Raw genomic sequence first — 12,102 nt, 5'->3', positions numbered from 1 at the left:
ACAACCATATTTGTGGTATGAGATCGTGTATCAGTGGCCACATCACTGCATATGTTGTCACATCATTAATAATTTTTTTTCTTTTTTGAAAAAAACCTTATTCTATATTAATTGAAAAATGGATAAACATCTTGTTGGAGAAGATTAATAAGTCAAGGTGGTCCATCACTAATATTTATTATGCATGATAATAAAGAACAATATCTATTTAAAGCAGTGTTCTGAAAAACTCATTTATGCCTTTCCTTAGCACGTTTAGGTTTCAGATTTAAAAACGTTTCATTTTCTAGTAAAACTTTTTAAAAGGCGATCAAAGTTATCTTTACTACTTAATGTGTTTCTTGGCACCTTAAAGCATAAGTCTTTTTATCATTATTTTTTTTTCCTAAAGAAAAAGGAGTTAAAAAAAATTAGAAAAATTAAAAAAAATGAAAAAATAAAAAAAGAAGAAAGAAAATTTATTTTTTTTTAAAAAAATGATGAAAAATATTTAGCAAAATCCTTAAGCAGCTGTACTACACGGTTTAGTCTTTCAAAAGGGCAAAAAAGAAAAAATAATAATAAATTATAAACATTAAGTATATTTAAATTCCATATTATAAGAATTATTAAGTAATTATAGACTTGTATATATATGAGATTAAATTTTTTATTAGAAATTTAGAAAGGATGATGTTTTCATGAATCTATTATGAATAGATTTTTACTAATTTTTTTGTTGAAAGTTTGAAATTTATGATATTTTTATAAACTTATTATGAATAAGTATTTGCTAAGTTAAATTATGTTACATGTATTATAATGATATAGACTTGTATGCATTTTGATTTTTAAAATTATGAATTAGTTTATTGATTTAGTGATTTTATATAATTAAAATAATAATAAATATAACAAAACGCTTTCTTATGTTTAGGCGAGCCTAAACTCATAAAATTTGAAACTTAAACTTGTCGTCTGATCACGCCTTACCTATTTTAGAACTTAGTTTAAAAAATATTACTATATTATTTTTTATTATTTTGAAATAAAATATTATTATTTGTTACCAGTTTACCACCAGTAATAGTCACAGGTGGCATCCATCGGCTTATATGGTAATGAATGAAAATATCTTTGCTGATGTAGTAAAAAAAAAAAAAAATACACACTGCCAATGGACATTTTGAAATTTTCTTGAAAAATAAAATTTTCTTTAAAAAGCCAATTCTTTCAAAAGGAGAAAATAAACTAATAAAATATTTAATTAATTAATAACCATAAATAATTTTTATGCGCATTACCATTGAATAACAATTTTAAAATTAACTTTAAACTTTTGCCATTTAGATTTAGATAATATCAATTTATATGCCACATAGGCAGCAATCCACATTTATGATTGGAGATACTATAAATATATAATCAATCTTAAAATTGTTCTCTAATGACATATATTTTATTAAGTTTTTTTCTTTTTTGAATGAATTGACTTTTAAGGAAAGTTTTGTTTTTAAGGAAACTTCACTATGTCTTAAATAGCCTCTAGAAATAAAGGGTTACCTTGACATATCTTTTTTTTTTTTTTTTTGGGTCATGTTAGCTTAATAGGGTGTTTAGACAGATAAATTGGAGATTTTTTTTTTTGTTTTTTAGTGACTAGCTATTTTTCTTATGTGACAAAAAAAATCTAGCACCATCTCACTAACTAGGATGAAAAAAAAAAAAAAAAAGGAATAGCAACGCATCTAGAAATAAGCTATTGATCTCTATCAATAAACACGCTAAAGACCCGAACCATAAAAAATTCATTCATTATAATGTTACATATAGATAGTTTGTAAAAATGGTGTGGAAGTACACCATAGCTGAACTTAAGCACCAATAAATCTTAAGTGCTTCGCAGGGAAGCAAAATCAAGTGTGAATGCAATTTCTTCATCTGCCTTTTTAATTTTTGACAAGTATTGATGCCCTAAGGACCAATTAAGGATGGGGAACTAAGTCCACATATTGATCAATTGCTCACAAACCTGTCCCTAGACCAATGGATTGACTTGTTAACTAGGTAGGAATACCAATACAAATTGCGACAATAGAGATAGATACAGTTGAATAGACAGCTAACAGCTCACGACTAAGAGATGGAGATTTTCTACAGAACTATTGAACAAACCGATCCATATCTAGGGGATTTTTGGTGAATTATCTAGATCTAGGTTTGGATGGTGGGAAAGAAACAATATCAAATGTGAAACTTTTTGTAAATAGATTACATTTTCTATGTTTAGATGATTCCAAACACTCAAACCAATCGGCTGAAAGAAAACCACTTCCTTGGGAAAAAAAAAATGAAGGTTAAATTGACAGACAATCATTTGTCGACGCAGAGTTGCATGAAAGGTTTTAAAAACTGAAAATTTTTCATGAAATTTTCATTTTATGTTTATAGGATATTTTGGTTAAAAAAGAAACAACAAAATTTTAATAATTTAATCCAACATTTTTTGTATTTTCATTAAAAATTTTGCATATAAATTTATATGTCAATTTCTTAACAATTCGATGAAAATTTCTATGAAATTTTAGAAATATCCATTTCATTTTAAAAATGTTACTGAATACATTATCTAAAATATAAATAAATTTTGAAAATATTGGAGAGATATTTTACATGTATCATAAATTTTTTTAGACATAGAAATATTAAAAGAAATAGATAATATTTATAATTTTAAATTAAATATATTTATTTTATATAAATATGTGTCACATTTAACATATATCAAACATAAATATGTATAATGTTTATTATTTTGAATGACAAATATTTTTTTTGACATATATACTTATTATATTTAACTTCCATCAAACACGATTTTATCATTTTCATTCTCATAAGATATTTTTAAATATATTAGGGGACATGTTGTACAATCCTGAAAATATAAAATCCAGTTTACAAAATTAATTTGTAAAAATTGTGTTTAAACGGGCTCTTAGCACTCCTCCTAACTTGGTTTTTTTATGTCCTATCAATGGTATTACTAATCACACATGTAATGCGTGGCAACTTATGTGATGAGTGTACAATTGATCTTTAGTTAAATAATTTTTGACTTTTAAAACTAAAATTTATATGGTGAAAAGAAAGGGTTCTTAGTTATCTTAGTGTCTAAATTATAAATATATCTGCACTTTAATCTTTAAATTAAAATTTGGTAGTGCAATTTGGTTGCTAAACTATTGGTAGACTAAATTATTTATGATATAATTTTAATAGTTTTAAAAAGTGCAATGCATTTAATGATAGGGACCTTGTGACGTTGTTTATTTATTTTATTTATTTATTTTTTTGTTGTTGCATGTGTATAATATGTTTTAAAACTGTTAAAAATTAACTAAAAATAATTTTAAAAATCAAACATACCAACAGTTAAAATTTAGGGACAAAGTGTCAAAAAGAAAAAATCAAGTGTCAAAATGTAATTATAGACAAAGTTTAGAAACTAATTAACATATCTAACAACCCTGCGGGGATAGCCCAGTCATGATGCCACTACTTACTTTTCTAAATAACAAGCCAAACTTCTCCCACATAATAATAATATTGACAATAAACCGCTATGAAGAACGACAACCATATTTGCCGTATAGGATCGTGTACTGGTGGCCACACCATTGCATACGTTGTCACATCACTAATAATTTTTTTTCTTGTTTGAAAAAAAAAAGCCTTATTCTAAATAAATTAATTGAAAAAGTGATAAAAATTTTGTTGGACTAGATTAATAAGTCCATCACTAATAATAATTATGTATGATAATAAATAACAATATTCGTTTAAAACAGTGTTCTAAAGACTTATTTATGCCTCGCATAAGTATGTTTAGATTTCAGATTTGAAGAAAACATTTTATTCTGGAGTAAACCTTTAAAAAAGGCGATTAAAGTTATGTTGACTATTAAAAAAGATGATAGCTCTAGTGGTTGAACACTTCTACTTATACCATTAAAGTATATGTATGAGTCATGGGAATAAAGAATTTAAGATAATTTGTAATATTAAAAAAAATATTATGTTGACTATTATTCCCCAAAAAAAAAAAAAAAGTTATGTTGACTATATTTAGCCAAATCCTTAAGCACCTATACTACATGGTTTAGTTGTTCAAAAGGACAAAATAAATAAATAAATTATAAACATTAAGTTGTGTATCTTCAAAAGAGAATGAATTGAAATATGATAAAAGGATATACAAGAGTTGGTTATACTATGAATATACTTGAATCAGAATTACTAAGTAATCACAAATCTATTTTGATAAGATTCTTGTGCTAAAAGGAAATTGTGAAAGAGTAAGTGATAAGATTCGTGTGCTTAAACCGATCTATATTTGGGATTTTTTTTGATGAATTATCTAGATCTAGTTTTGGATGGTGTGAAAGAAAAAATACGAAATTTCAAACTTTTTGTAAAAAGATTACATTTTCTATGTTTAGATAATTCCAAACACTCAAACCAATCGACTGAAAGAAAACTACTTCTTTGGAAAAATAAAGGATATTGTCTGACAGACAATCACTAGTTGACGTAGAGTTATATGAAAGGTTTTAAAAATTGAAAAATTTTCATGAAAATTTCATTTTATGTTTATAGGATATTTTGGTTAAAAGACAAACGACAAAATTTTAATAATTTAATTCAACATTTTTTATATTTTCATTAAAAATTTTATGTATATATTTATATGTCAATTTCTTAACAATTTGATGAAAATTTCTATGAAATTTTAAAAATATCTACTTCATTTTAAAAATGTTACTGAATACATTGTTTAAAATATAAATAAATTTTGAAAATATCGCAGAGACATTTTACATGTATTATAAATATTTTTTAGAAATAGAAATATGAAAAGAATTAGATAATATTTATAATTTTAAATTAAATATATTTATTTTATATAAATATGTGTCTCATTTAACATATATCAAACATACATATGTATAATGTTTATTATGTTCAATAATTAAGATTTTTTTTGTATATATAGTATTTGTTTGGCAGAGTTTTTTTTTTTTTTTTTTTTTTTTTGGGATCAAAAATTCTATTTGAGGGTTAAAGGCTTTTTTGTTAAAAAATAAATATATTTGGCTAGAATCAACAAGTACTTGTTGATTAAAAAAATAATTTTTTTAAACTGTTTCAGAAAAATCCAAATGCAGTTATTTATTTATTTATTTACAATCAAATATTTATTAGTTTTTTAATATATTTTTTTTCCGAAAAGATTTATTTTACTAAACTTTACAGCTAAAGATCTACTATTTTCATTAACCACACTAAACGGACACACATGCTTATTGAATTTAACATCCACCAAACATGATTTTATCATTTTCATTCTCATAAAATATTTTTAAATATATTAGGGACATGTTTTAAAATTCTAAAAATACAAAATTCAATTAACATATTTAATTTATAAAAATTGTGTTAAAAGAGGCTCTTAGCACTCATCCCAACTTGGTTTGTTTACATCCTATCAATGGTATTACTAATCACACATGTAATGCGTGACATCTTATGTGATGAGTATACAATTGATCTTCAGTGAAATAATTTTTATAGTGCAATATGGTTGCTAGACTATTTGTAGACTAAATTATTCATGGTTTACTTTTAACAGTTTTAAAACATGTAATACAGTTAATGAAATATGTAATAAGGACCTTGTGAGTTGTTTAATTTTGTTATTTTTTTGTTGTATGTGTATAATATGTTTTAAGACTGTTAAAAATTAACTAAAAATAATTTTAGGAATTAAATATACTAACAGTAAAAATTTAGGTACAAAATCAAACAGAAAAAATCAAGTGCCAAAATATAATCATAAATAAAGTTTAGAAACTAATTAACATATCTAACAGCGAAGATAGTCCAATTATGATGGCCACCACGTACTTTTCTAGATAATGAACCACCTTGTTGTAAAATACTGATATGGCAAGTCTTAGTTAGTTGGCATGAATATATTGGTTGGACCTATTAGAAGGGCAGTGGGCCTGGCGTAATAGATAATTTCTCCTTGTGTAGATCCATGTTCTTTGAAACTGGAAGACTATGCAAACGAAAGACTTTTCGCCGCTGTGACTCTGTCTCTACCCTTTCGATGTCTATATATAAGTTCCCACCATCACCACCGCTTCACTCATCACATCCACTTGCCGTTTCAAGGACTCGCCAGTTGTTATTCAACGCAGGTCAGTAGTCCCATCACTTCCGTGTCATGTATTTATTTCTCTCAGTTTTTATTTTATTTTACTACTTATTTCTTACATGTATTTTATTCATTATTTTTTACATGTGCTGTCCCGTTTCAAATCACGTATGCTTTGATTTTGTTTCCTTTGTTAGCTGTTTTGCATACTCAGTGTGTTCTTTAAAGAAAAAACAAAAAAATAAAAAAAATATCAATGTTTTTTTATTTGTTTTTTTGTTTGTCAAAGAAAAACAATATCAATGTGTTGCCAAAAAGTAACAACAAAGGATGGTGTTTCTGCTATGAATTACATTTACTGGGTAAAGGCATTTACTCGGAGCCATGACTTCGATTCGAACTCATCTGGCCGCAGCTTTGTAACAGAGATGAATCAAAAGTGTTGCTTTACGAGCTTTGCTTTCTGCCAGTATAAAAGCATTCACTTTGCCACTGGATACACTGCAAACGTATATTTTATTTTATTTTTTCTATATATTTAAAAAAAACAAATATACTTCACTATTTATTTATTTATTTTTTATCAAAATGTAGTCCCAATATTTAAGCTGATCTTTTATGGTACAATGGTAGAGTAAATTAAAGTGGTTTAACAATTGGTGAGAAATAGAAAAAGCTTTTAGCCTACCTTTGAGATAGGATGGAAAAGTGGATGCATAAAACTTTGGAATCATTCATAACCCTCTTTCAAAATTTTTCACTAGGGGAAAAAAAAAAAAAAAAACCCACTTTCAAAAGTAAAATTGAAAAATAGGCTTCATTTTCAAAACATAATTTTAACCATTTTTATCCAAAATGCCTTTTTTTCTTTTTCTTTTTTTTTTTTTTCACATGGGTTCCAAAAAAATGAGCCAGAGTATACTTTTATATCTTCTAAGCAGTTTGAAAAATGAGGTAGGCATTCGAATCTCTTCAAAAAATTGAAGTAGGCCTTCTAACGTTTTCAAAAAATGAGACAGGGAATACACTTTTATTTTTTTTAAAGGCCATCGAAAATTTTGAATTTCTTGGAAAAATCCGATGACTAAGGATATTTTTGTTAAAATATGGTTAAAATTATAAGTTTTGAAAATAGAAGTTACTTTTGAATATTGTCCATGAAGGACGGTTCTTAGATCAAATGATTTGTCTACAAAATTTCCTATCCTTTCAGCCCATTCCTCCACTAAAAGGAGTGCTAGTTTTCAAGTCCTTTATGCTTTAAGTTTTCAAGAAATATTTTTACATTTATACAAATTTCCTCAACAAAAATTGATTAAAAAAATAGTTTCCTTTTTTCAATTTGATAAATTTTATCTTTTAACAAATATTTAATTTCCATTAAAATTACATATATATTTTTAATAATCTTCTTCTTATAAAAGTTTTAGATCTAAAATTAATTTAGCTTTAATATGTCCAAGCTATATTTTTATTTTTCATTTTTTTAGATTTTATTATTTTGGAATTGATAGTATAATCAACATATTTATTTGAAACTAAAAAATATAGAAAATAAACTTATATAACCAAAGAAAGACGAAAATAATTAGTAAAAAACTAATTAAATTATTTTAGTAAGAGAACCCAACCTAGCTACTAGGTAAGAAGAACATAAGCTTTTATTCTTTGTCTTTACAATATTATGGTCCTAATTCAGCATGTCAGAAACTACAATATTATTTTACACTAACATGTACAACATTGATTAATTCTACTGGGTGTCGTCCTAGCTTATGCTGGCCGACATTTGACTTATTACGGCCAAAATATTCTTTTTCTTACATATCATTGAAAAAATTTCACCAAAAAGGAATTTGATGAAGCTCCATTTATCCTTAGGGCATTTGATATATAAAGAAATTACTGTACCTTTTGAAATACCTACAAAAATTTTTACTTGTGATAAATGATGAAAATCTCAATATATGTTTTGAATAATCATCTTTAACTGGTTAATTTTTTATTTTGGTAAAAATCTTTAGTTGGTTATGTTCTTTTAATATATATGTATATATATATATATATATTTTTTTTTACAAATACTATACATGTTTTAATTGCCTCCACTGAGTTTAAAATTCTGTCTTTGCCCTTACCTCCTCTTATTTTGTATAACATGAAGGATGAAGAAGTTCATCTTTTAATTTAATGTACAATGGGAAAGTGGAAAGAATAGAAGTTTAATTGCTAAATTACATTGTTATTAATTTCTTTATGAAACTATCATTTATTAAAATGATATTATTAAATAACATATATGTATCTATACATATTTATATTTAACATATATGTATCTATACATATTTATATTTAACTCATATCTTCTTATTTGTACTGAAGTTCTATTTTTTTTTTTTTCTTTTCTCCTTTCTTGTTCTAAAGCCAATATGTACTTCCCTTATTTAAGGCATATCAATGAACCCGTTTCACTTGACATTTTAATATTAAATAATTGAAACATAAATGTTTTTAAACGTTTCTAGGATATGCAAATACCAATACAAAAATGCTTCTCAAATATTTAAATTGATACAATTTTTTTTAAATAAAAGAAAAAACAAAAATATTGAGAAAAAAGAACTTAAACAAAAGTGAGTGAAAGAAAACTAATAGAGACAAGAGTTTAAACATAATTAAGTGTTAAAAAAAATGAAAGTAAAGAAAACATATGAGTAAAGAAAAGCATTAACAATATGTAACCAAAAAAAATTAAGTGAAAAAAAAAAAAACGAGTTAGTAAAAAAACAAAAAAGATGAGTAAAAAAATAAAAGAGTACGCAGTTATAAAAAAAGAATATTTCATTTAAAAGAATATTTCATTTATACTCTTGAAATTTAGGATAAATACAAAAATGTCATCAGATTTTAAATAAATCATTTGCATCTTTGAAGTAGTTTAAATTTATTTTAATGCCCTTATGAAAGTTAAATTATTTTTAAATTCTTTCTTTTCACCATAATTAATTGAAACATTGAAGATTTTTTATTATATTTGATTAAATTTTATCTTTACTATATGATAATTTTAATTACATAAGATTTTTTTAAATAATTTATATATTTGACAAATATGTTTAGTTAAATATATTTGATAAATTATGATGCATTCAATTAAATGGATTTGATAACTATCACTTATTTGAAAAAGCTTATATCATTTAGACTAAAAAACTCTCACATAGTTTAAATAAAATTAATTAAAAATATAATTTAACAAAACTTTCAAGCCTTCAAGTTAATTTTCACAAAATCATCAAAAAAATTTATTTTTGCAAAAAAAGAAAAAAAAAGGCATTTAAAGGTAATTTAATTTCATTAGAGGCACAAGGATAATTTAGTTTGCCACCAGGAGTATAGATGATTTATTAAAGTATAAATGATTTATTAAAAACCTAAATGAATATATTTGTATATATTTCAAATTTTAGAAGATGTAATTGAAATATTCCTTTATAAAAATTAAAGACGAATAAAAAAAAATCAAAAGACAAATAAAGAAATTTTTTTTATAGAAACAAATAAAGAAATGAATCATAAAGACACAAAAGACCTAAAAAGACATGTTAGTAAAAAAGATACAAGCAAAAGAAAATATTAACATGATCAAAAAAGAATTAACAAAGTATAGACCAAGAATAATTACAAAAAAGGAAAAATCTTTAGATGAAGAAATAATATATATATATATACACAGAGTAAACAGTAAACCAATATGAGTAAAAAAGGACATAAGTAAAGAAAAAAATTTAAAAGAACAAAAAAAAAAAAAAAAAAGAAAAAAAAGAAAGAAAGAAAGATTTTATATAATTAAATATATAAACATATAAATATATATATAAATATATATATATTTTTTAAGTATATCCTTTTTAATATGATATGTAATTAATAATGTAATTACTCCAGTTCTATGAACATATCCATTTGATTTGTTTTGTTTTGTTTTTCTCATTTATGGATGTGTATCAAGGGAAAGGAGAATGGCAACTGTATACCTACATGATAAGGAGAAACAAGAGCCTTTCCTTGACAAGCAGAGCATTATCGACAATCCAGAGGGTTCGAATAAGTAAGAAATTAAGGTTTTTAGTTTTAAGTTGCCACGAATATGTGATATTTATGGGTTCATTTTTCATATAAGAATTTATTTTATAAGATTTATTACATTAGTTAATCTAGTTGAATGTAATTTCTGGATATGCCATGTCTTTAGGGAAAGGGGACTGGCATCTGACCAACACAATATTAATATTATCGAGATTCCAAAGGACTTGGAACCTCACCCGCCGCAAGAGACGTGTTGGATCCATAGGGTTCCGAAGAAGCTCAGAAATATAAACAAAGAAGCTTACACTCCCCAGCTAGTTTCCATTGGCCCCCTTCACTATGGAAATCCAAAGCTGAAGGCAATGCAGCTTCATAAGATCAAATATGAGGAAGAATTCTCGGAACGCGACTTCTGTAAACATATTCGGAAAGAGGAATGGATGAAATTCATGGAAAAAAAAAAAGAAAAGAGGAAAGGGAAAAAACAGAAGAGGAAAAAGTAGATTGGCTGGAAGACATTCAGAGTAAGTATGCAGTGACGTTTGAACCTGGAGATGGGTCTAGGTCGGAGTTGGAGCGCATGATTTCACAAGATGCCTGCTTCATCTTTGAGCTCTTCTTGAGAAACTATGAAACTCAGCTACGTATTGAAAACATGCAAAGTAAGACTCCGAAGGAGCTGCCTCAGGAAATCAAAAAACATTCAGAGGACTACATATAGAGAACACCATGGCTGACGGCAGCTATAAGACAGGACTTGATACTGCTGGAAAATCAGCTCCCATATTCTGTTCTCACTGATCTATTCGACTTCATCTTCAGCCACACTCCAGTTAATGTGCCTACGTATCTACCAAAACTAAATGAGAAATGTGTAAGGGATGATTTCATTCTCAAAATTGCTGCTGAATTATTCCTTGAATATTACAAATTTGGAAGACCTCTCGCCAGCGGTGCCGCCGCCACGACCTCCGAGGCCGCTGCCGCCGCCTCTGAATCAACATTCCTGGGTATATTCCACCCCGAGAAAAAAATTAAATGTGACGAATTCAAGCAGATTTCGATCAAACATTTCACTGATTTGGTTAGATACTTTATGCTTCCGGTCGACTGGAAGAAGAACAAACCTTTTCGTGACAGTGGTGTCCACTGTCTCTATTCTGCAACGCAGCTGGATAGAGCGAGGGTGAAGTTTCGGCGTGGAGATGAAGAAGCTAGACTAGCTGACATAAAGAAGAAGGGTGGCCTCTGTTGGTTAAATGGGTGCTGTTTGAATTTGCAAGTCCCTGAATTGAGTGTAAAAGACAACATCGAATGCATTATGACAAACGTCATGGCGTTGGACCAGTTTGTTTATCCACGTGAGCCTCTTATCTGCAATTATGTTTTTCTGCTGGATCAACTCATCAGCACTGAAGAAGATGTCCAATTTCTAATTGACAAGAAAATTGTTAGCAACTAGCTAGGCAGCAACAACAAAGTGGTTGACTTGGTTAACAAACTCTGCGACCAAATTGCGGTATCAAATTTCTTCTACAATCAGCTCTGCGAAGACCTTAACAATCATCATGAAAATCCCTTGAACGTTTTCAGGGCAACCCTCAACAGGGTTTACTTCAAGGACCTTTTTACTATTTCTTCCACTGCTGTTGCGGCTGTTTTCCTTGTATTCTCCATTGTCTCTACCTGGTTAACCATCAAGAATCTCTTCTATTAGTTTCAAATAACAAAATATGCAAGGACAGACATACGAACGACGTTAAATAATCCCCGATGGATGACAATGTAAATGTAGTTATATCAATTAGCTA

General features: G+C 26.8%; 1 protein-coding gene across 1 annotated transcript; it reads left to right on the top strand.

Moving 5' to 3' along the window:
- The first annotated feature begins 10,224 nt into the window (after positions 1-10,224).
- Positions 10,225-11,753, top strand: LOC112489078 (uncharacterized). Its single transcript, XM_060818715.1, has 3 exons — positions 10,225-10,313; positions 10,458-10,790; positions 11,114-11,753. Exons 1-3 carry the CDS (start codon positions 10,225-10,227, stop codon positions 11,751-11,753), a joined length of 1,062 nt encoding a protein of 353 aa, XP_060674698.1.
- Positions 11,754-12,102: the final 349 nt, after the last annotated feature.

The sequence above is a fragment of the Ziziphus jujuba genome, chromosome 7, assembly GCF_031755915.1.
Source record: "Ziziphus jujuba cultivar Dongzao chromosome 7, ASM3175591v1".
Taxonomy (NCBI): domain Eukaryota; kingdom Viridiplantae; phylum Streptophyta; class Magnoliopsida; order Rosales; family Rhamnaceae; genus Ziziphus; species Ziziphus jujuba.
Note: the sequence above shows the minus strand (reverse complement) of the source record. Positions and strands in the feature narration are given on the sequence as shown.

Coding starts and splice junctions, on each gene's coding strand:
- LOC112489078 (XM_060818715.1), top strand. CDS start 10,225: ATGGCAACTGTATACCTACATGATAAGGAGAAACAAGAGCCTTTCCTT. Junction 10,314..10,457: donor AATCCAGAGGGTTCGAATAA/GTAAGAAATTAA, acceptor CCATGTCTTTAG/GGAAAGGGGACTGGCATCTG. Junction 10,791..11,113: donor AAAAAACAGAAGAGGAAAAA/GTAGATTGGCTG, acceptor CTTCATCTTCAG/CCACACTCCAGTTAATGTGC.